Here is a 25,874-nt window from a genome sequence, read left to right on the forward strand (position 1 = left end):
GATATAATTGCCATGTTACCAAAAGGTCAAGGGATGGTTGCAACACCAGTAAAACATACACACTGAGAATGCCTAGGACTTTTGGATGGCTGCAACGTTTCACAGATGCATCTCCCCCAGTCACGGAAAACATTGCATGAGCCTGGATGCTGAGCAGACTCTACCATTCAGAAAGGAGACCAGTGATCCAGATTTAGGACAGCCTGCAAATCCAAACTGTGCTGCAGTCTGCCTTCAGACCTGCTCACACACATCTCACTGATTTCGGTGGTAAACGTCTGAGGGAACACCTTGACCCAGGATGTGCAGCAGTGAGTTTTACAAGCTCTGCACACAGGCACAGTTTGTTTCTGAGTGCTGGGTATCAGGTGCAATGCTGGTGTAGACATTGCATGAAAAAGAGGAAGAAAGCTAAGCACAGTGAGGCACAAACGTGAGGGGGCTTTAAAAAGCATGGAAGAGATGAAGGGCTGAACCGTCCACCAACAGACCATGAATATCAATAAAACAGATCTTGAAAAAGTTCAAGGACCTTGCAGCTCCCATCTCAGAGAATTTGTGCACATAGGACTCCGCAGCACACCAACAAGTCCTCACCAAGAGGACTGTTTTCTTATTATGCAATTCTAAAAAGGCCTGACTGTGAGCAAGATGGATGCGCTGACCTCCACAAGACTGTGACAGCTCTGCCTGTCAGGATCCCATCCGAGCACTGAAGCCTTCACAAGGACTGGAAGCCTCCTTCAGGCAGAATCCAGCCTTCAAAAAGCAAAATCTAGATGCAGCCAAACTTGCTACCAGTCCAAGAGAAGGCAAAGGTGTAGATTTGAAGATGGCTGAATATTTTTCCTTTTTTACTGTAACAGCATTGTGGTCAGACTCTAACTTTGGTTGTATCTAAAGCCAATGGAAACATGTGAGTGTAGCTCCAGAAAGAATTTGACACCAAGTAAATCGTATTAATTTCTGTCTTCTGTAACAGAACACAGGTTAATTAGTACTCTGATGTTTGAACCATCTGCAAAAGATTAGTTAACTAATGAGCCAAAATACATTGCAGCTTCTATGCGGGTACAAGGTGTTAACAAAGTAAATGCATTGCAGTGTCCCTGAGCACAATATTAGCCATATGATTTCTGGGGCCATGTGCTAAGCATTATGTGTTATCTTTCCTAGGAAACTTCATTTCAGCTAATTGTCTCTCTTCAGTTCATGGAGAGTACACAGAACAAGCTGTACTTCATCTTGAGTGTATTTTGATGAAAGACTGAGAGGTTTGGGGCCCTGAAAGAAGGTTGGTTTTTAACAGGGAAAGTTTTGTGTTTATTCATAGATCCTAGGAAAACCAACTTGTATTTTAGGGAACTTTAATGTCACTATGGCTGCCCTGAGGAACTTGCCCTCCCAGATCTCCATCTCAAAAACATCCCTATTCCAGACTAACATGGGATTTCTTGGGTTTTCTTCCCTCTGTTTTGGATAATTTGGCTTTTTGCCCTCTTTTTGATCACTTGTCCAACAGTGGAGAAGAGGTTCTTCCAGGTAAATGGATGGGTTTTGCAGCTGCACGAATATCTCGTGTCATACAGGATCACACCTGGAACTAGCTGGTGTTGAAAGGTGCAATTTCTGTCCTCCCATCATTGGCCTTCTCAGCCATGCCTAAATGCAACTGAATTTTAACATCTGGAGGCCAAAAGATATTCAAAGCCAGATTCACCTAGGAGGAAGAAGCAAGCTCTTTTAGCAGCTCAAGAGATCTAACTGATGGCCTGAGCAGGATGTTTGCACCTGCTAAATCATCTATTTCTAGATTTTCAACCTTGTTTTCATTAATCTGTGGCAATATCCTGGGCACTATGTTTCCATGTAGAAGCAAGAAAAACAATGGCAAACTCTCATTTAACATCTCTCTAGGATCCTTTCCTCATCAGCTATCCTAAGCGCAAGCAAACCGGTCTAGCTACAAAAAGGACAGGTTGCATTAAAAAAAAAAATGCAGCCCAGCTTCTAAAACACACGTGATTTAAGACAGGCCTGGCTCACATGTACCTCCAAACCCGGCTCAGAGCTTTTACTCTGTGGATGGAAGCGAGTGAAGATGAAGCCTGAATAAGAGACAGGCTGACCGTGCTACACAGGTGCCTCACGAATGTCACCTTGCTCAGGGCAACCTCTCACGTGCAGGACCCCACGGGGAAAACAGACACTACGTGATGACTGTAGGAAACTACTAAGATTAAAACAATTAAAATGACAGGAACAAAACAAACATAATGGGACAAAAACTGACAGCAACTGTTCCAAAGAAACACCATCAGATGGAAAATCAAGCATTCCTCCTTTGCCCATAAGGCCCATAAGAAATTTGTTCTACATGCAGCCGGGATGAAGAAGAGGAAACAAAAAGAAATGTTAGGAATTTTTGGAATCATGCCTAGCAGAGGGATGTTTGGAGCTGCAAAATTAAAATGATTGATGTAATTTTATTTTTTATTGTTGATTTTTCTTAGAAGTATGATAAACGGCTCCTTCACATGCCCACAATTACAAGACAGGTAGGATGTTCCTGTTTGTTTGTTTTCATAATATCAAAATTAGGATAGAAGATTGATGTTTAAATAAATAAATAGCATCAACCCTTTATTCTAATTTCCATATTTGCAAGACGGAAAACAAACACTGGAGAGAGTGCAACAGAAAACATCTCAAAGCTGTGAGAACATATCCATCTTCATTTGGAGGGTCCCGAGTCATTTCAGAGCCTGAACCACACTGGATGCAAGAATTGCCTTCTGGACCACCTGCAATGCATTCATGAGCTTCTCTAAAGATACTGCTGATGTGGGAAGACCTGAATCTAATTTGAACTGACTTAATAAATGTAGTAATCCAAATCCTTGGGCCTCATCCACTATTATTTGATACATTTTTGATTCTTCAGGTTGGCTTTTGCTCAGGAGCTGTGTGACCAGACAAATCCATCAGCAAATACGCAGCTGGTTTCTAGTAATCCAGAGACCAGGGACTAAACCTCTGCATTGTGTTATGTTAGCAAGCAAGTATAAGGCCACACATAAGATTTTGGTCAAAATATTTTGATTAAAATGTGTTAAATAAATAACTAAATCAGTTGGAGCACGAATCACATTACTTAAACCTATGGTTTCTGAGGGTTTACTAGTCCCGCTAAATCCTTGCAACTCATATTCTTCACAATTGTAATGTGAGGAGATTGTACGGCTGCTGCTAAAAGGAACTGCACCTCTCATGCGACAGACCCCCATCCCAGTTTGCAGCTCGTGGTAATGCTGCTCTGAGCAGATCGGTTTGCACGATGCACTTTGTGGGAACCAGCTCACGTCCAGGAGTACGGCCATGTGCAGGGCCCAAGCTCTGCTACTAACTCAGATCTGGGTCTGTACTTTTTGAGGGTTCTTCTTTTTAAAGGAAGGTCTCTGAAGATATTAATATTTCACATGACAGTAGGCAAAGGCATGTGACAGATGCAGCTCTGGGCTCAGAAATGCAGGATTTGTGCCCCTTCGGACTTGCCATAAATTGGGTGCTCGCCAGGATCTGAACTGACTCAGTGAATGAAAATGCACACCTTTCGCAGGGCTTTTTCACAACCAGCTTCCCAACCCTTCCAAATAGCACTTCATTTTGGAAAACACCAAAATGCTTTCCCCATGAGAACTCCCTCTGCGAGCATGGATCCAAGCCAGGGTAATACCATACTCTGCAAAGCTGCGCAGTTCACATGGCACAGGATGAGCGTCCCTCCGGGTAACGCTCTGTGAAACCAATGGTTACACCACAGCAGCCCCCCTGCCATCACCTCATACAGCAGATACATTCATAGCAAGTGGATCAGCCAGGATCCAGTTTCCAAATGCAGGGCTTGAATAATTAGATGCTCCCATTGCTGCTCAATAGGAGTTGGGCATTTTACTTCCCTGCACATCACGTTGAGTTTTCATATCCCTTTTCTTCTGCCTCCCCCACCTCCTTGCTCCAGGCTTTCATGATTAACATGGCAATGGAGATTGAACTGTGTGCATACATTGATTTGCTGGGTGGTTTGGCAAAAGGAAGCAAATCCAAGCTACTTACCTCAGTGCAGACCCCTTTGGCGTTGCAATGCCATAGCCTTTGGAGTCCAAGTTACCTCCCACCTTCATGGTGTCACAGGGCTTCCGCTGCTCGATGTACTCATTCATCGTGGACTCCAAGAGGTAGGCGTACTTTCCTTTCGACTTTCTCACCCGAATCATCCCCTCTTCCGTTGTCCTCACAAAAACAGAGGGTTCGGCTGACTTCATGTATGTCCACATCTTCTCAAACACTGCTATTTTGGATCGCTGCATAGGACAGCAGAAACCAAACAGAAGCGTTAAGAGAGGTTTGGGTGCCAGCTGAGATTTCCAGGCTGGACTGAACACACATCCACATATCAGATGGGCCAAGGAAGGCAAAAGTGTAATGGGATGTTAACGAACCTCCTGCCATTTCTGCACCAGGGCCCAGATAAACCTTATCACCATAAGGGTAGGATATTTGTGTAGGGCAACTGATTTTGCTGATCAAACTAAGGGCAAACCAAGCTGGAAATCAGAAGATGATTTCTTTTGGAGCTGCTCAGAGTAACTCCTCAGTAACGTAGGGAAGCACATGGATATTCCATATTTGTGTTCACAGTTGCAGAATATCACATGTCCTGGAGACACTACCAGCCTTCTGAACAGCATATGGAAAACTGGATTTTTGCTGTTCTAAGGACAAGCTCAGCAGGTTCTAACGTAGAATCATAGAATTGTTTTGGTTGGAAAAGACCTTTAAGATCACCGAGTCCAACCGTTAACCTAGCACTGTCAAGTCCACCTCTAAACCATGTCCTTAAGAACCTCATCTACATCTCTTCTAAACACCTCCAGGGATGGTGACTCAACCGTTTCCCAGGGCAGCCTGGTAAGTGGAAGCAAGAAAAAAAACCAGACCTGAACTGAGGATGAGAGAGGATGGGCCTGGAGGACGTGTCAGACAAGGGGCTGATCAAAATGTTTGCATTAAAGTTTCCTTTTTACCCTGAAAAATTCTTTAGTGGAGCCAGCTTCCAGGGTGCCATAGGCAATTTCCGTTTGCTTGGCCAAGTCCTCTGCACTTTCGATTGGAGAAACCATCCTTTCCACGGTGAGGAAGGCAGCCAGATTAGCTGTGTAGGAGGATATGATGATCAAGGTGAAGAACCACCAGACACCACCAACTATGCGGCCGGAGAGAGACCTGGACACAGAGGAGAGAGTCAGACAGGAGGCGTGTGAAGGTCCAAAAGGTGCAGCTCGCTCTTGCAGACCCATCATTTACCTGGGCATTTACCCAAATTCATGTTCTCCAGCCACTTCCAGGGAAGCCAAAGGTCTTTCTCAGTTCCTAACCTACTTTTCAACGTGTCAGTGTAATTAGAGGAGGAATAAAACAATTCACAGCGAAAAATACCCCAGTAATAAAGTGAATGAATCTGCTTTGATTTTCAATTCCTTTCAGAGTATGTAATGATATTAAGACATGCAGAAAACTATGAGGAAAGTTTAGCTGGGCAGGGGGCAATGCCCACACAAAGAGCAGCTCTGGTGAGGTCTATGTTCTGGCACATAACCCAGGGGGAAGGAGCACCAGCATGGAACCAGACCAGATATAGATATACAGACCAGCTGGGATCACTAGGTCAGCTCCTCCATCACATGGAATTTAAAAACCAAAACTCTGTGTTTTTCTATAAGACATATTGAAGCTCAGAGAGGAGCTACAGCCTTAATGAATAATTTGCCTACTGACATTCTCTGTTTTGTATTCAGCAGATGGTTGGACAAGATGTTCATAATAATGCCTTAAAATCTAGGTATTTTGCACTTGCTGCAATCAAATAGCCAATTATCTGTAACCATTGGATAGCTATATAGAGGCAAATGAGTCAAGCAGGCATTAATCTATATTAAAATCTTATAAAATAATTTTTAAAAGTGGAAGATAATTTTAGAGTGATGTCAGTATTCAGGCACTCTGTCTAAATTATTTATATGCTCTGTTTCTAGATGCAGAGCACTGTCCCAGACAGAAAGTAACTTACAATGCTGTTTTATAAAGCCAGAAGTCCGACTAGGGAGGACCTGCTATGGGAAACACCACTTTTTTCTCCATGAGGGACTATGTCTCAGTGTTGCCTTTCTGCTGCCCTGAGACATTCCACAGAAATACAGTTTATCGGATGGTAACAGACATATCCCAGTCCAGCGACAGGCACTGGACCAGCTCATGACAGTGTGTGCCATGCCGTATCCAGGTTCGGGTGAAACCTTGGGTCCAGCTGCTGTGCTTTACTGGGTTTAACACGACTTGACAAACCAACCTGCATGCTCCGTCACTCTACTGAGGTAAAAAACACACCCTGCTAATCGCTGAAGTTAGAGCTGGAAAGAGACAAAACCCACACAGCCCACCAGCTGTACAACTTATCTAGGTTACATCCCTCCAGTTCATCCAGTCTGGTTTTAAACCCTGCAGATGTGACAGGAGCTGCTCCCACAGGCACCACATCATCTCCCCTGAAATCTCTTTAATCAAAACTCTTTGAGATCCCTTCCCAGCAGAACGCAGGCACCGCCTTTGCGCAGCGACTGAGCTCCCACACACGCAGCAGACGGGGCAGAGCGGAAAGCGCATATTTTAATACGTGGAAATAAGACTTATCCCACCACACGTGCTGTCAGCCCCACCCTCCCGGAGGACAGTCACAGCAGCTTTCACCCGTGGCAGAGAGAAACTGCAAGAAACATGACTGCAGGGGATTATGCTGACAGAAAGGACAAGCGGTATATTTTACAGATGTGACTCAAAGGACTTGTGTGGTTAGAGATGGCTTGGGCCCCTCTGCACAGGGGCTTCATTTCAGAGCAGAGCCTCTGCCCTCCCCTCTGGTTTCTTCTTCCATGATTTTGCTGAAACCATGCAGCAAAGTCCATCTTGCTTTAAACCGAAGCTCAGTGAAGACTTTGAAGGATCCACCTTTCAAGGTCTTTCAGGGGAGTTTACAGGACCCATCTCCAAGGTGATACTATATAGAGTTCACAAACTCGTTTCTTAATCACCCACATCTTAAAAAGCAAGAAAGGTAAAACCAAAAGATTTTTTCAGGGATGGCTTCCAACCATAACCTCCTCCTTTGTTGGCAACTGCTGCAACATGGCTAAACAAATCAACAGTCCCTCCTCCCAGATTACTTTTTCTTTATGTCTCCCCATCACTGCCAGCCGGAGAGGGGGATCAGAGGTTTGTTGCGGGAGTGCTGGATGCTGTGGGAAAGGCAGGCAGATGGGCACTGTTCTACCCTATCTCTAACTCTCTAAGAGAGACATACTCATCAAACAAGCTCTGGAGATGAATAGGGACCTTCAGGGATGACTCACTCCCTCTGTCTCAGGTTGGGAGGAGGTCCTTCTGCAGACCTTCCTCTCTATTGAATTTTGAAGGAATTGGGATGACCAGTTTGGACTAAACAGCTAATTTTTAAGTAGGTAAAGTTAGGTGAGATAAATGTGACCATTGTGCTTCCCATCTGCAGAGAATACTCAGCCTGCAAGACTGTCAGTGCAAACAACTTTACCTTTTGTTTCATATTTGGAGAGGGATCAGGAAGAGAGGCAGCTATGGTTTTAGCTCACATGTCTTCAGATAGATTGGAAGAGGAAAAAAATACCTGTCTTTAATTAGTCTGGATGATGTGTGCTCAGGGAAGGAAGCATTCAGAAAAGGCAGAGAGGCATTAAACAAAAGTAACCGGATAATGTCAAATACAACAATCTCTGCTGATGAAGGCCACTTCGAGTTGTCAAAATCCATTTGCATGGCAAATAATCACATTCATCTCCAGCTGCAAATTATACAGCTTTTCCTTCCTGACGAAGCTGGGATATTTCTGCAACTTGTTTCAATCCCTTCAGCTGCAGTCAGCCGGATTCCTGCCTCTAGACCCTCGACATCCTGGTGATATTCATTACTGGCTTATCCTACAGGGGCTGCCTGCTGTCAGCTGCAGATGGCTTATACTTCCCAGCTCCACACCTGGCACTGAGAGCATGAAAAAGTAGCTATGGGGTACTGAGACTGGGAGGTAACTAGGAGGGCTGGGGAAAGAGGGAGAGGGGGCTGCAGCTTCATTCCCAAGGGAGCCATACAAGACAGGATGCACGTCTGCATCATGCCCCAGTCTCACCTGGGCTGTCTCTGCTGCTGGCGCTGGTCATTTCTCCTCATCACACGAGATGCTGTGATGGTGAGTGCTCGCTCTCATAGACAGTGGAGGAAAGAAGAATAGATAAACAGCTTGGTATGACTGGTGAAGGGTCTGGAGCATGAGTCTTATGAGAAGCGGCTGAGGGACCTGGGGGGGTTCAGCCTGGAGAAGAGGAGGTTGAGGGGAGACCTTCTCACTCTCTGCAACTACCTGAAAGAGGCTGTAGCATGGAGCGTGTTGGTCTCTTCTCCCAAGTAGCAAGAGATAGGAGGAGAGGAGATGGCCTCAAGTTGTGCCAGGAGAGGTTTAGATTGGATATTGGGAAAAAATTCTTTACAGAAAGGCTTGTCAGGCGTTGGAAACAGCTGCCCAGAGAAGTGGTGGAGTCGCTGTCCCTGGAGGCGTTTAAAAGACACGTAGATGAGGTTCTTGGGGACGTGGTTTAGTGACAATGTTAGGTTAATAGTTGGACTCAATGATTTAGAGGGTCTTTTCCAACCAGAATGATCCTATGATTCTATGACTGCCAGGATGGCTAGGGCTTCACGTGTATGATGTTTTGTGGCAGACACTGCTAACGGGCAATGTTCGCCTTTGTTGCTAGATTAACTTGGAGCTAGAAGCTGTGAATCTAAACTGCTATAAACACACAGCAGAGAAAACACTCAGCATACGGGCTCTACAGGACATCACCCTTTCACTCTGTGGCTGTGCAGCATCGCACCTAACACAAGGGAGTGCTGGCCAGTGACAGAGGCTCTTGGAGGCCAGTGTAATACAATAAAAATATAATAATAATCATTATGAAATACCACACAAGCAGATGTGATCCCATGTGACACCCCTACAGCTCAATAACAGCCAACACAGGTTAAACAAGACAAGTTGGATTTCTCTGAATAACCATATTTCCTATTTAGATTTTGAGCCAATGCCTGTTACTGCTTTACCAGAAGCAAGTGGTTGGAAACACAATATCCATTACAATCTTGTTCTGTTACTTCTGTAGACCAAGCAGGAGAGCAGCAATGCTACCATCACGAGACACATTTGCAAAAGTGCCTTTGTAATTTAGGAGATAATGTCCCATTTCTAGAAGTGACTTCAATGCTTGGGAGCTAAAAGCCTGATCAAAAGCCAGCGGGACTAGAGTTATGTTTATGCTCTAGTAAAAGCATTCACGGAGGGGTAGATATACCTTGTACTTTTAAGTCACTGAGGTTTTGAAAATCTTACTCCACAGTAGATAAGAGAAAATGACCTTCCACTTGACTAACAAATGCTCTGCAGCTCGAGACCTAGCACAGTTCATTTCTCTTCACTAATGGGCAGTAAGGGGGTTAAATCCTCGTGCATTGAGAATTTACACGTCCCCATACCCCTTCAAGCATAACATGAAGGCAATCGGCTCTCTGCTGTGTGGAAACAAGGTAGTGACTCAGTCCTCTGCAGAGCTAAGGTGAGATGGAACACGCTGGTTAGTACTTTAAAGATGTGCTAAGATTCGGATGTTTGGATTTGTCTATTTGACCTCTGGATTTATTCACATTCATTATCACAGTGACACTTGCAAATAGCAGAATCTATTAAAAAATCAGAGTAAAATAAACAAACAAGGATAACAGTGAAAGAGACTTTAATAAATGGCTAATTCTGGGGTGTAGAAAGGGGTGAAATAGCTGAATAGACTAGACTGTACATTTTTCAACCTATAGTATTCCTTCCGCACCTATACTCTTCTTTATTACACAATCCAAATAAAGATCTCTTCATTTCTTCTTCTAGCCCTGCCTGTGCTACTAAAAATCACCCGCTCCACCTTCTCCCTGACTTGGGGTCCTGCCTGCCCCCCTCGAACAGCAGCAAGAACGGGGCGCTCCTTTCCAACATTAACCTTGCAGGAGTGAGGAGTAAATACTCTGCCCTCATTATCCACTGTGCACAATCTACCTAAAAGTAAAGCTGGCTGGGAACCAGAATTTCAGCAGCGTGGAAAATTCTGAAATTGTAAATGAAACCCTAATATTCTCAATCAGAATGAAAAGATAATAGTCACAAATGTCCTTTAAAAGTAGCGTTCTGAAAATGGTTGCTTTGGTTCCATCCAAGATTCGCATTTTTCTATTACTTAATGTTTCACTTCTGAAAGGCTAAAAGGTACAATTTTAACATTGTAAACAATTTTGTTTCTGCTTTCTCATTACAAATAATTTTCTTTCAGCTTTTATCATACATTAAACCTTGCCTACCACATGTATAATTTAAAAGATAATTCTGAAATGTGCTATTTTATATCTGTCTAATGGAAAAACTACAGATGACCAAGCTGAAAATAATAATTTTGATTTTCTTACTTAGATGACCATTTTTTATTTTTTTTTACAATGCAACTGCATTTACAAGTAGAAAACAGAAAAGAATCATAAGTTCCCTTTGTTCCCATGAAGTGATTTTTTTTTTAATGTTCTTGTTTAGCATTGATGGATTCTTCACGGAAAAAAATAAAATCACGCAGCTATAATTTCTTATTTCTTAAAACAAAATGTAATCCTGGATCAGACAACTCACTCTCTGATCTTCTCTGTTATGGAAGGTAGGAAAAGCTGACAGAAGTTTGCTTTGCCATCCTTTTAGCAGAGTATCATACCTTTTTGCAAAAAACCATTAACAAGATCATCAGAAAATATACAAAGTAAACCTCATTGGAAAAATGTTCAAGCAGCAGCTCAGTTCTTTCCCACTTCTCCCTTCCCCCTCCCCAGATCCCTTTCTCATGGAGAATTACACCTAAACTGACAGTGTTTTAATTAGAAGCGCAAAGCTGGGATTCTAAAGCCATAGTTGCTTTGGGAGGATTTCCCAGATTTGCTGTTAAATTCAATTCTAGTAAAGGCTCACTTAGTCAACTGACATATTTGTCACTGAATGAATTTATGCAAAACTGTTGAAAGAAAAGCTCTTATATGCTTGTTCTACTGATTGTGGGTCAAATCCACTTTTGGTCTTCTACCCACACAAATCCTCTGATCTCCAACACTACTTTGCTAATTTGATACTGACTCTAGATAATTTAATGGGTCTAACTGAAGGCTGACTTAGTAGTGGATTAGTTGCAAACATTTTGCTCCAGTTTTGCTCTTATTTTAAACAAGTTTTCAACATTAAATGCTGTCAGTGTAAATGAGCGTCGCTTTTTCTGTGTGTCACAGACCATCTGGCACGATTGGTCTCACCATTTTATCTCGCACCCTGACATGAACCCCAAATTTGCTTGAAAAGTCTGTGAATTGTCACGGATAGAGAAGCAAACTTAGCGTGGGGTTGTGGAGCTGGGAACAGCTCTGGGTGCATCCATCACACAAATGCTGCGAAGCTCTTATCCTCTTACGCTCTGCTATGCCACAGATAGTCTTGAATGAGCTACCAACAGTTTGTCATGAAATGGGAGTCATTATAATGCATGTTTCTCTACCCATACTGTATTATTATTTTTTTGCCATTATTAGTTTGCGTTTACTTATTATTGAATCCTAACTCCTGGTACAAGAGTCTGGAGTCCTGACTGCTGTGCTGGGCTTTGTCATGGGATGTCAAGAGAGCCCTTCCAAATACAGAAGAAAGTTTTCTATTAACATTTTCTTTTACCTCTCCCAGCAGTACAAATTCCTCCTTCAGCTCCCCTTACAACTTTTCTACAGAGGTAACAGCTGCATATTTTGATTCTCCATGGGTAACATTAACAATTGTGACAGCATAAGAAAGCTGCAAGTGCACAGGTACTGGGAGTCCCATGCTGTCTCTCTCCTGCTTTTCTTTTTCTAATTTAAAAAAAAAAAAAAAAAAGAAAGAAAAAAATTGATAACTTTGTAACTTTTGTATAGGGGCTGGAGATGTGCTTTTTCTCATGTTTTCAGGCAAACCATGCCAGCTCATCTGACCTGCAAAGCCATCACATTGGAAGGAGGCAATATGGATTGCAGAATCCCAGCAAAAGTCCTTTTAAGAAGGGGCCTCAGTATCACTTGCTGTGTTACCTTTGCAACAACTGAATATATTGTCTGCATATATGCAGGATCTCTCAGACTCAACAGGAGGATGTATATCTGTGAGGCTTTAATTATAAGTCATCATTTATTTACTGTTTCTTTCTGCCCAAGCTAATGGCCTTGGACAGCAGTATATGGTTCCTCTCTTACTGTTTCATCTCTTCTTTTGCAGAATATGTTGGCACTTTTTTCTTCAATTTCCCTTTAATGGGCAAAACCTCTTTCTAAAATGAGTTTTCCTGCTTAGTCAGAAATGCATCATGCCACTTGTGGTTCTCCAGCTATTGGAGCTTGGATTGCTGCAGTACTAAGTGTAAGGATGACTGCATGGAGCAGCTATGTGCTGTTTTCAAGACATTCACTTAGCATTTTGACAGGTAAGAGGTACCTAACTACCTAAACCAGATGACTAGCATTAAGGAATACTTTGTTGTTGTTGTTGTTCCTTGGGAGGCCCTGTGACTTTATGGGATCCAGGGTAATTTACTTCCTCTCTCTAATCCAGTTCCCAGCTGTGGGAGAAGAGGATGAATTACATTTATTAACTTCACCTGGGTGGGTGGCCTGAAGCACAGGTCACAAGGTGGAATTTACCTTTGAGCTGCTTCTTTGCTCACTTCGCCTTCCAGAGACGCTCAATCCCAGCAGGCAGAGGCAGCATCAAATGAGACCAGCTATGCAGGGGATTATTTAAGGACTCAATAGCAGTTTGCAGGTTGTGTCCTCCTGTGGTCCTCAATGGACACAAAATGCAGGCTGCTGATACGCAACCAACACAACTTACATGCTCGACAAACAAAGTCTGGTGTTGGTAGCACTTCAGCAGGACCCCTGCACCAGCCATGGCATAAACACACTCCTACAGAGCAGAACTGCAGAACCGAGGGACGTCCTTTACTTGAGGGAGCCACCATCCCTGAGCAGCGAGAACTGGCTGCTGAGATGTTTATCCCCAAAACTGCAGGTCAATACCTGCAACTCTTCCAGAAGGCTGCTAAAAAAATTGTAACGAAAGGGCTAGGGTAGAGCCTAAGAAAAAATAAAAGTGTGGTTGAAAGGCAGAACAGATAGATCCAAAGAAATACACTGTCGTTCTCTTAAGTACAGGCACAGCTTCCCTCTCCATGTTGCAAACCAGGGTAGTTTAAGGGATGAGTGTTTAGATAGAGGTTTGCTGAGAAACACGTGGTCACTTCAGGCAGCCCTGGTGAAAGGCAAAATCATCCCTCTTCTGCAGTTTTGCCAGCTTTTGCGACAGGGGAAAAAATACCCAACTCTTCGTGCCTTTGAGCAAAAAAATTTCACTGTAAAAAAAGGCTCTTCACATATTTTTCTCACTTTGGTGACATTTGCTCGCTTTGCTGAGAAAAACTCACAAGGTGTCAAGCATAAAATTTTGTCAGAAGCACTCACTGGAGTGCTCCAGGAGATTCATTACTCAGGAACTTCCTCAGCCTCAGGTGGCCCCAAATTTAACAGCACTCATCCTTCTTTTTAAACAACGGCCTATTGTGCTGATGTCCTTTGCTGTGTTGCTAGATTTCATATGCTCTCCTTCAGTCTCTTCTTCAAAGTCTGCTTGATGAAAAAGGTTTTTTTTTTCCCCCAAAGATTTAATATAGTTTGGATTATATGCTACCAGTTCTTCATTTTTCCAAGATCCTCTTCAGTCATTTACATGTGCTTACAATTTAGAGCTCCATTTCTGAGACTTCCGGGCAATGTTACAATAATGCAGTTCGGACTTCTTCCAGGGCACCTTGCCTTGGTGGATTTTTTGGTCTTTCTTTCTTTTTTTTTTTTTTTTCTGTCTGTCTTTCATCAGATTTCCCAATTTGATGAGAGAAATGGGTTTTCTGGGAGGAGAGTATTTTCTGCACTGTAAGATTTGCAGTCCGAGCAATATTCTCAAATATTCCCTTACTCTTCTCTCTCATTTCTAATTTAAAATGTGATCCCTCACCAAGACTGTATAAGTTACATTTTCTCTATTTTCATTTTTGAGCACTTCTTTTTTCTACAAGGGCATACTGTATCCCTTGTAGAAGTGATGAGGAATGAGTCTGGTCTCCCCAGCCAATGTTTTTTAGAAGATCTCTGTGTGCACAGGAGTGCCTGTCTTTTAACATTAAAACTCCCAAACTGTGGAAGAAAAACATATTCAGTGTTTCTGCTGCCTCTGTTTCACCTGCTAAGATACACTGGGTGATTTTTTCTAATTTTTGAAGGCTTTGGAAGCACTGTTGAGATGAAAAGCTGCCCCCTCCCTTTGTTTGCCAGTCTCCAGCCTGAGATATTTCGTCCTATTGGGAGCTTCAAGAGATGAGAGAGAAGAGAAAATTCCTCCTACAGGAGAGCATCCCATGTGCTTTATTCCTGTAGCTGGGCCCTCATGGACCCCTCTTCACATCTCACACCTATCCGCAGTGTACAGGTACTTATTTTTACTGCTTTTCCCTTTTCACCATATGAAGACTCATCTTCTCCCCTCTTCCTTTCTGCTCCACTGTTCACACATTTGCCTCCTATTCCTTCTCAGCAGACTGTGTTGAGAGAATTCATTAGTATATATAACATGCCTTGAAGTTGTCCAAATAACGGTGATGTAACACTTTTGCACTTCTATAGGCTCTTTTATCTGAAGATCAAAGTAGTAAGTTATGATTACCATGATTGGATTATTGCTGCTTAGCCTTTGGATCTAAGGGTAAGCAGCAACTCTTCTGGGTAGGCATTAATCAGAATTACTGGATGATTTTATTAAATAGATTGAATGCCATAAAGTATGCTACTGCTTAAAGAAAGGGGTGTGTGCACCAGCTCTATGCCCTTTCCTACCATAGATGACATAAATCAGGTGGCCCCCAGCTGTCATCTGGCTTCTTTGATCCAAGTGAAAATGGAAAGAAGACCAAGACACCATCACAGAGAACTTCAAAGCTGACTCCATGCTCTGCCTCCTCCAACTCCAGACCCTGTCCAAGCACAGCACGTCCTTTCTCCCTATTTCTTAGCATGTCCCACATTTGCTTTTCCCAATTATTCATTTTCATCAAGCCTTTCACAATGAACACCCTAGCACCCCTGTCATATTTCAATAAATTTGTCTTCGCCTGTTCGCTGTTTTGGGGTGTTATTATACAATGCTTATTGCTCACTGTATGTATGCATTGCTGAACTTGTGAAAAGAAGGTATTGGTTATTCCCCAGTTACCAAGACGAGTAGTTGGGATGAAATCTGGGACAAAAGCAGAATAGGTATAATAAATCCCAAACTCCAGTAGAATAAGAGAAGTACTCGGGGCCTCCCAGTGGAAGGCCGTAGGGTTTTGGGCAGCTCTAGGGATCAAACTAACAGAGAGCAGCTGTGGATGCTCTGTGTGTTGCGAGCCAGAACAATTTGAATTGAGGAGTTCAATGCTCATTGGACTGTGTATCCAGGCAGCCCGCACATGTTATCTTAGTGCTGATAAAAGTGATGTACAGCATATGGACGAGTTATTTAAGCGGGGCTTCCCTGTGAAAACAAGCTCAGGGCTTCCCATCTCAGCTACAGTGTTCTTCTGGAGTATCAACATTAAAGCAGCGTGTGACAAGCGGCCTCACAGAGGACACCACTTTGGGGTCACAGAGGTCCTTCAGCTCCTCACAGCCCTTATTCTGCGACAGAAACACTCAGCAACCGACGCAGCTATTAGGAACACAGAGCCGTGCGCAGCCCTGACTGTGGCTCGGAGGGTGTCAGACCCCAGCTGAGCCGACTGATAACAGGTTATCCAGAGGGACAAAACTGAAAGGAGAAAGTGTGTTTCTCTTACTGGTTGAAAATCAGCAAGTATAGTGCAACAGGGAGTCCCCGGAGCCTCAGAAGGGCTCCAGCCAGAGTCACAGAGAAGGCTGTGAATCTCAGAGGCATCCCTGCAAATCCTGGTGCCACTCACCATCCTGAGCCAGAGCACAGCACTAGCAACACAGGCAGCACGTGCCATTTCCACATCACGGATGTCCTAATAAAACTTCCCACTAGATTAAAAAACGAGGCAATGCACTTTCTGCACCCCCCACTATTTTTAACTTTGCTTTCGATCAAAAATATGAGGAACATGTATTTAGTCCTGAATAGAGAGATCAGAAATATATTTTTAGCTTAATAAATCTGCTTTTGGTTCAAGTGTTTGACTTCTTATTTTAAACACAGCTGGTGGAATGATCAGTAAATCTGTCACTCAGATAGAAGCAAATTTCTTGCTGCCCACCCCAGCAACATCAATGGTAAAGGCCTGAAGTCAGTACTGTGGAAGAGTGACTAGATATGCCTGATAGGGAACCATCCCGAGGAAGTGGCTTAGAGATCAGTGGAGGAAACACTCGTTACCTCTGCAGCAATTTGAAATTTTTGGGTGGCAGAGTATGGAAATTCAAAAGACTCATTTTTCCTTTACAGATGAAATGGTATTTTCCCAACAATACTCTCTGTTATTTCCTTCCCCTGAGTCCTCTGTATCCTAATGCTAAATTTTTCCAAGTGAAAAAGAGAATAGCAAGGATGACTATTTTTACAGAATTTCCATTTTCCCCTGGCTGCCACATTTTGGTTGCCATGGAAGTGCACAAGCTCCAAAGGGGACTGTTTAGTTAGATATTGTGCAATTTGTCAAGCTGCTCCTCTGGTGAGTCACTTTCTTTGGTTAAATGCGTTTCAGAAATAAGTGTGGTCATCAGTTCCCGGTGATTTGCAAGTACTGCTGTTACCCTGTGACCTGAATTTCCTCTCCCTAGACATAATTAATTCGGCCAGGTAGAGATAATTACAAAATCATTTGGTACACTTAAAAGACTTTTCCAGAAGATGAAATCCTATTTTTTTACTTTTACTCTTAAAGACCAACCTCAGCTCACCAGTTCAAGCAAACTGCCAAAAATAAATGGTCCTGAGCTTTGTCCCCATGGACAAACCTCCAAGCCTCCTGGATTCAGGAGTAGGAAGGATGCTGAACCTACCTTGCTCCCAGCCTGGCTTGGCTGCCGTGTCCCCCAGGGCAGCCCCAGCATGAGTTGCATGTGTTCCCCAAGGAAATGGCAAACTGCTGCCGCCTTCATTGCAAAAATACGCCGTTTGCCTTGAGACTGCACAATGAATCCAACTGGTGGTCAGCAGCCTGGTCTGTAGGAGCGAGCACACTCCCTGCAATGCCCCCAGAGAGGCTTTAGTGAGCTCTGCCAGCCCCACCAGACCCTGTGCAGACAGTGCCAGGAAAAAAAAAAAAAAAAGCACAAATCTTTCCTCATTGCTTGTGGGACTCCTGCCTTGGGGGAGCTTGCACAGCTCTCCAGTGACTCTCCAGGACAAGTTAAGGTTATAATGGGTACTGTGAGGACGGCACCAGAACTGCGCCTCAGGCCAAAAAGACAGGCAGGTGCTTGGAGTGTCAGAGAAGATGCCTCCTGAAATCAAGAAGAGTCGCCAAATAAGCACGGAGGCTCAGCCTTCATTTCAGGAAGGAATTAAAATCCTTTTCATTGCTAAATGCAGCTGGTTCTCATTTCCCAAATTCTAAATTTTTAGCAAAATAAGTACCCTGCAAATGTAAGTTAACAAAGGACAGAAGAGAAATAATTGCCTTGAAACAACCCAAATCAAACCTCTCACTAAAAAAAAGAAAATTTTTGTCCTAAGCAATTTCTGATTTAGATCTTGTCTAAAACCGGAGAAAATCTTTCAGTACTAGGAACATCGTGATGAAATTTAAAAGTGCTGTTATTTTTTGAATGCTCTAGAGGCTAGTTTAGGAAAAAAAACCTCGACAACTTGTGGAGCAATTTTGCAGTTATTTCCACCAGCTCTACAGCTTAAGTCTCCTGTGATTTTTTTTCAATTGATCTAAAAGGAAATGTAAATAAACAGCAAAAACAGCAGAAGAAAATGTTCAGCATTAATTACAGGTACATAATAAATACTGTACTTACTCTTGTGCAGACAAACTGCTACGACTGAGTGCAACAGAAAACCTGCAAAGGAGTGCAGCGAACTAGAAGCCCAGCTACACATTATACAGATCAGCCAGAGTGCGCTCTTTCCATGTCACTAAAAACCAAATAACGATGCCCACAAGATGCCTATAAATAATAGATTGCATCTATCGACTGGATAGCAGCCAGCATTTATCTCTCTCCTTCCCACCTCGGAGTACATTTGCTCATCACCTCTATGAGCAAACCTTGCTAAGCAGTGGGTTTTGTCCCAGCCGAGGGGTTGCTGCTCTGCACGTGCCACCGCACGGGCACCGGCTCCACGTCTGGACTCTGCAAGCAAGTTAAGCCCCATTTAACTCCTTATCTGAAGGGTGGACCGCAACCTGCACCACGTCTCCGTGCACACAATAAGCATCCACAGTCTTTAAGCAACACAGGTGTGGCCCAAACGTCTCCCCGCAGTGCTCCCCTGTGCCACCGTGCACAGACCAGCACAGAATCTCTTCCTGCTCGTGCATCCCGGCTGAGGCTCTCCAAACGTCCTCTCTCACACCTGGCTCTCTCCCAGATGCGGGCTGTGATGAAAACTTCATTCATCACTTCGCTTCCAGTTCAGGTTGCCACAGTCACCTCTCCAGCTCTGTTCTCAATCATGCAGATTATAATGAGCGATTTCAAGCTGTGTTGTCCAGGTATCATGACATGATACCCTATCGTGTCATTATACATTTCCCTTTCTACTCATGGTATGTTTTGATCTGAATCCAAAATACATGTGTTTTGTTTCCACAGCACAGTACAAAGAGAGCCTCCACGAAACTGGGTGTATCTTTAGAGATGTCTGTTTAATTTTTCTCTGGCAGGGCACAAAGGATGGCTGTATTTACTGGGTGACACTGTGTGATAGTTATCCACCTGTCCAAATCCAGTGGGGACAAGACTCCCGTAGTCACTCCACTGAGATAAACTGTGTATATTCTTATGGTATATTCTATCTCACAGTATCTTCATAGGAAGAATAAAGGCCTTTCTGGAATATATATTTTAGCCAAATGTATTTCATTTTAGTCAAACATAAGTTTTCTGAGTCACAGGAAAAGTAATGGATTAAATTTAATCGTCTCCAGTATATAGGAAGCCTCTTTTGGATGCAAACCACATGAAGCAATGAATTTTAAGATAACAAAAAAGAGAAGATCAGGATGTAAGCTGGCAACAAAAGTATATATCTTGCTCCCTGCTTTTTTATCCTGTTCACAACTATCAAATAAATTATTTTGTAGAAAATGATGGGGCAGATGAAAAATTCAAATGCTTCGTTTTGCTGCTGGGGAGGTTGGGACACCCAGATGTCCCATGAGTCTCCTCAAAGGCTTTGAGTCCATCCTGAGCGTGGAATGGCAGCAACGTGCTGTATGTTAGCGAGGTCTCAGTCCCCACAGCTGCTGTACACTGGGGTTATTTTAAGCTCTGAAGACAATTTATCAAATTACATTTCTGAAAAATGGTACAATGTGAGTCATATTTACTTCACATTTCTCTTGCTGCAGGGTCTCACAGTTGGCTGTGGGATATTTATTACCTCTCTGAGAATCTCCTTTCTGGGTCTGTATTTCACATTTAATGAGCGCTTTTGTAATTTCACGACTGTTTTCTGAAGTTACAGCGGCACTTTGTAAAGTCTAATGGTTTATGGCCCGTTTCAGGCTTCACTGATTTCTGCCCATTACTATGTACACGAAACTACTTGAAACTCCACGTTACTTCTCCCTTACTCTGCCACGTTTCAGCCAGTACTTTGAACGCGCAGACTTTAAGGGCAACGACAAGGACCATCTCACCTCAAGCAGGACAAATTAGCCCACACGGCAGTGACTGAACCACATCCAGCGGTCAGTGATGGTGCAGAAGGGGGATCGCTCGCTCCGGTGGGAAACATCCAAGAGCTCACAGCCGCCTTTGGTCGAAGCTACGTACCTAGAGTTGAGTCATTCCACTTATGGCTTAGGAGGGATGGATTCTTTGCTCATGCTCATGTAGCAGCATCCAAAGGCACAACACAGATTGCCACTGGCTCTGGCTGGGACTCTACACAACTGGTTGCCGTCTGGCCTTTGTCACACTCGTCCTTGTCTATGCTCAGACATGAAGGCTTCAGAGCTTTGAGGACATCAGTCGGCCTCATGCCCGGCAACCTCACGCCTCGGGAGAACAGGCCAAAAGCCCACAACCCGCAGCTCTGTCTCAGCCATCTGCAGGTCATCAAATTCACAGTGTATCTTTAAAGTGCTTGGTAGGTTGCGACCAGCATACTTAAAAACCTGGTTAAAGTACTGGCTGGTAAGTCTGTCCTTAAAAAGGACACTACTTTCCTTCAAAAGCAAATTTTTTGTCTCTGTGGGGGACCAAAGTTCCCTGGGGACTGGTCTGAGGCTGAGGAACACACAGTTACAAGAGCAGGGAGCTGCTGCAAACCTCCCTCACCACCTGCTGTGCTGAGTGATGTGTCGGCAGTTTTGATCTTGCATGTTTTTTATGATAAATACATAGTGGCATAAGCACTTAAAACAAACATACTCTGGAAAAAACAAAAACAAAAACCCTCCAGACAAATTTCCCCTACTGCTTTCCAAAACAAAAGCGAAATAAACAAACCAAAGCCTCTACAAAAACAAAATACACCCCTGCACTTGTTCCTTTCTCCTAGGGAGAGAATGACAGAACATAAATAACAGAAGCTATTTATGTTGGTTAATATATTACTGGGGAGGTGCTGAGAGATTGTCATGATAAGTTTAGAAGCAACCATATAGGAAATATATTGGAATAGAGCAGATCCCCACCTTCCCACATTGTCATTATACCAGGCATTTATTCCTAAAGTGAAGTGTCACAAAAATCCTGCACTAGGTTCGTGTGCAAAATACACGTGAAATACGGCGAGCGCTCAGAGCCTTTCTGTACAACAACGTCCTACGGAGATTCTCACTCTTCTGCTTCCTCCTTGCTTTCAGATTTCACAGAAATGTCCCCCTCCACTTATAACCATCTCAAGGAGCTGTACGCACAGTACTGGGAGTTATAATAATTCCCACATTTTATTTTTCGAATTTTCTCTTCTAGCAGATATTTATAGTCAGAAAGTGCTGTTGTGCTCCATAGAAAAATAGTGATTTCAATGAAATTGTAAGTTTCATTATCAGGGTGATCAAATTAACAACATTAAAATAACAATGACAATCATTCTCATTTCCTATTTCAAAGCAAAATAAACCACTTTGAAATGATGATTCAAAGCATGTTGTTTAGCGAGAGCAAATCTTGTTATTTGGATCAAAACCACTGATCTCCTGACACTTTTTAATCAAAGACATTTCCAAATTTGCTATTCCACAAAGTCTCAGCTTTTCACCTTGCCATATTCCTCTTTGGAACAGAAACTGGCTATTGCAATGTCCCCAAAGGAAGACATTATGGTTCCTAAATAAGAATAATGATGACAGGAACAACAATGAGAATGAAAATGGCAATAACCTGATCCCAACACACAAAGCTGTGTTACCAGACAGTGCTAAAGTTGAAATTCCTTTTGCTGGGAAGACTTTCTGAATGCTCCAGCTGGACTCCTACTAATCAACGATCGGATGATAAAACATATTCATAAAAGCTGTCGCTATCAAAGTGCCCTGCAAGCTTTTATTTCCCTGCTATCTCAAACTGATTAATATATGGACAAATTGGCCCATGGCCACCCAGCTGGTGCCTGGCTTCCCCGCCATCCTGCGGGAGCTGTGCGGAGCTGCGCAGTGTCACCCCCACGTGCCAAGGGGCTTATGCCTTCTTCTCACTCCCCAAACTTTGATGCCATCCCAGCATGCGGGAAATTAACTTCTGCCTACTGTGTTCACCCACAACACATACACCTCTGCCGAAATGTCCCTTGAAGAAAAGGGAGACGAAGCCCGAAAAGAAAGGACGGAGAAAAAATAAAACCAAAAGGTCTCTTTGCTGCCTGCTTTTATCAGAGCATCGCCTCAGATGGCACCATGGTATGTACATGCAGAAAATACATATACTTCCTGTAAATTCATTCTCATGACTGGCAGTACCTCTGGTTTGAGTCAAATCTGGCCAAAAATGTTCTTAGCCTAATGTGGGTCAAGTGTGCCTCTCAGAGCTGTGGAGAGGGGGAACAAGAGCAGTGTCCTGCAGCATCTAGCGGCTTTGGTGCTTGCCCTGTCCACATGCCCTCCCTCCAGCCAACATCCAGAACAGACCTCTTGGGAGAGATGGGCACATATGATCCACATCCCAAGACACAGCTTGTTAACCCTTTTTCAGCCTCACAAACCTGTAAGTACATCTGCCCTGGACACAAAACAATGGAGGTGTCAAAAACCTCATCCCTGGATCACCTCTGGTCCTGACTCATGTGAATATACACATAACACAAGGGAGACCCCCTCAGCTATTACAGACATTGCTTACTGGACATATTACTCGTGAAAATAAATAAGAAAATCTATCAGATCCATGCAGCTATTTGGTTCCTATGCTTTCAACTATTTTTCTTTTCTTTTGAACATCTCCGTATGAGCAAGAAACTGAGAAGTTATGTGTATCATGGGCACCTGTAGTAGGCAAAATCTCTGTCAGTAGATTTGTGGGAATACAGGTCTCAAAAATGAAGGAGGTATTCCCAGACATTTTCAAATAACTCTGCTTGTGCCTCTATCAGAGATTTACATGTTCTACATTGCATGCAGTTTTCCAGCTACCTGTTATTGTGCCAGCTTTTCCAACAAAGATTTTCTAAAAGTAACTACAAGAGTAATTAATTTATACAGAGAATAAATGTGTACACCAAAAGTCCCTTTGGGAGCCCTTTGGACTTTGGGTCCTACTAAAGCAGAAGTCTACTAAACTCAGTACTCCTACTAAACTCAGTTCTTCTCTGACCTTTCTAAAAGCCAATAATACCTAAAGCTACTCAGTGTCCTCCATAATCTTTGGCACAGACCGTGCAACTTTTCACTGGGCATGCACCATATTATTTCTCCCTACTTTACTGGAATTTTATAGCTTCTCTATAATGCTAGAATGATCTTGTTTCTAGCAGCCACAAAATAAACGACTGAAAAAAACTGATTGCAATTGGGTGGCTTTAGAAAATCTCATTAGCATTTCTGTAAATTCCCTCAAAAGAACTCCCTGGGATAAATTTAGAATGGTGTTTTTATGGTCCCAAGTTAAAGGTCTCAAGTTCACAGCTGTGAGAGCTGCGAACCCTTAGATCCTTTCTGAATCTGTTACTGATTCACAAAACTACACCATGGTTCAGGAAGGAAGGTCAAAGAAGAACCTGTTCAGCTCCAAAGCATGCAGAAAGATTAAACCGCACGAACTGGAAGAAGCTTCATTGGGGAAGGCAACCCACCTTGGAGAAATATCACATCCTTGCTGCATGAAAGCTCCTAGAGAGAACCAGAGACTGTTGAATATCCCAAACTCATTTGTCTGGTCATTGGCTGGCTGGTCCCGTCCTTCCTCAAATTCTTCAGTGTGCCACTCGTAAGGGCTGAAGCGACTCACCAGGAAGAGGACAACGCTCACTCCAATGTAGGCAAAAACAATGCACATCCATATCTCGTAAGCCAAAGGATCCAGAAAGGAAAAAACTCCTGGTTTGGACTTCTGAGGTTTTTTTATCATGATAGAGATACCTAAGCTCATGAACGGTTTGGAAAAGTCTATAACTTCTTCTCGAACCAGAGTGATGGTTAATGGTGCCACAGCCACATCCGCCCTCTGAAAAGGAGAGACAGAAAAGAGATTTGCATTCTGGGGATAAAATATATCTACTAACTCCAGCTCATGTTCTTTTGATCTCTGTTTATCCCTGCTATCTCAGAAGAAATCAGACAAAACCAACTGCAAGAGAAATGTTAAAAAGGAGTAGCCCACAATATTGGTGGATTATTTCCATTTTATCACTACTGATTACCAGCTCCATTTTGAAATCACAACATTTTCTTTTTACAGCCAACTAGCACTTCTTGTCTGATTTATCCACTGATGTCAGAGTCTGATGCAGATGATTTTTCCTAAAAGAGCTTTATCATCCAGACATCAAAAGAGGCAAGGAAAAGCCAATTGCCTGAAAAAGGATGCCAGGATGTTTACTTCCAGCAGGAACTGCTTTTTGATTGCATAACTGATGCAGGAGAAGAAGAAAAATATTCCAGTGACACTGATGTGCACTCTCCACTTATTTTACAATCTGTCTTGAAAACTGAAAGGAAAATGCATTTAAATGGCTGTGGGCATATACTGTGGAGCTACCAGGAGGAGACAGATCGTCCCCTGCTCCAACACAGTGACACAGAGACTTTGGCACTGATGCTCTCTACACTCATTTCCCCTTTCCTTGTAAGAGAAAATTAGATCCCTCTAAAGGGTGACCTAAACACCACTGATTGTGAACTACTAGAACGAACCAAGTTTAGGAGTGTAGGGTGCAGGTGTATGTCTGAGATGATGGAAATGAGTGGCTAGACAGAAGTAGTCTAGTCCTACTGTTCACCAGTCATATGCTGTTTGAAATCTTATCCTTCTTTCATCCTTCCATTATCATGCAAATATAAATAAGAGTAGAATTTGGAGATTCTACCCATGGGAAAGTTTGACCTTTCAATACTTGTTCTTCCAAAATAGAAAGAAGAAGAATATTTTGTCATTTCCATAGGCACAAAATGTGCTGCCCTTCCCTAAATTAAAATGTTTTACTTGGGCTGATTATTTGCATTATCAGAGCTGCAGTCCTCAAGACAGCTCAGGCTGACAGAAGGCAGGGCTCCTTTTTACTCTAGGGTTGGCTCTTTTCTACTCTGGGACTTGAAGGTGTTCTCAAGCACCAAGAACTAAAGACAATGGACAAGGCTGGAAACTCACCCCATAAACAAGTTCTCCCACCATGCCATTCCACGTTTTGGTGTCAGGGTCCCGGGCTCCATACTTGCCATCTCTGACAATCTCCAGCCTGTAGTGGTAGCCAACATGCTTTGCGATCTCAGCAGCGAGCTCCACGCAGTAGCCTTCATACCTCTCGTTGCCTTCAAACTGGTTGGCGTTCTTCTTGAGCATCACATATGGGTCTTCCTGGCACAGAGAAGACCAATACTGAGTCACGTTCCACATTCTAGAGATAAACATCAGGGGCTCAGACTAGAGCCCAGTGTGCAGCTTCTGGTCCCCTTGCAAAGCTCTTGCTTTGTGTTCCTGTACCAATGGGCTTATTTTAAAAGGCACGAAGTGTGATTTTTATTGTGGCATTTTCTATTTATTTGTGCAGAAACCGTGTGCAGCCTCTGCAGCGATGGACCTGAGGGGAATAGAGTAGCTGGGAAAATTTGGGCAACAAACTTTTCACTGCCATTCTGCAATGTTTATTTAGTGCATCTGAGCTGTAAATTTTTTAAGGCATGCCTGCCTAAGTGGGCACAGGCAGATTCAGATCTGCTGGAGAGGAGGGAGCCTTAAGATGTTTAACTCAGTTTGGGTAT

General features: G+C 43.2%; 1 protein-coding gene across 4 annotated transcripts in view; it reads right to left on the minus strand.

The window, feature by feature from the left end:
• Positions 1-25,874, minus strand: part of GRIA1 (glutamate ionotropic receptor AMPA type subunit 1) — a 123,189-nt gene that overhangs the window by 11,500 nt on the left and 85,815 nt on the right. For all 4 annotated transcript variants that reach the window (XM_065644427.1, XM_065644426.1, XM_065644425.1 and 1 more), the window contains 4 exons: positions 25,264-25,470; positions 23,750-24,120; positions 5,088-5,286; positions 4,117-4,364 (listed from right to left, as the gene is read on the minus strand). In XM_065644427.1, the coding sequence (XP_065500499.1) occupies positions 4,117-4,364; positions 5,088-5,286; positions 23,750-24,120; positions 25,264-25,470 (1,025 nt within the window). The remainder of the gene's footprint in view (positions 1-4,116; positions 4,365-5,087; positions 5,287-23,749; positions 24,121-25,263; positions 25,471-25,874) is intronic.

The sequence above is a fragment of the Caloenas nicobarica genome, chromosome 13 (genome assembly GCF_036013445.1).
Source record: "Caloenas nicobarica isolate bCalNic1 chromosome 13, bCalNic1.hap1, whole genome shotgun sequence".
NCBI lineage: Eukaryota > Metazoa > Chordata > Aves > Columbiformes > Columbidae > Caloenas > Caloenas nicobarica.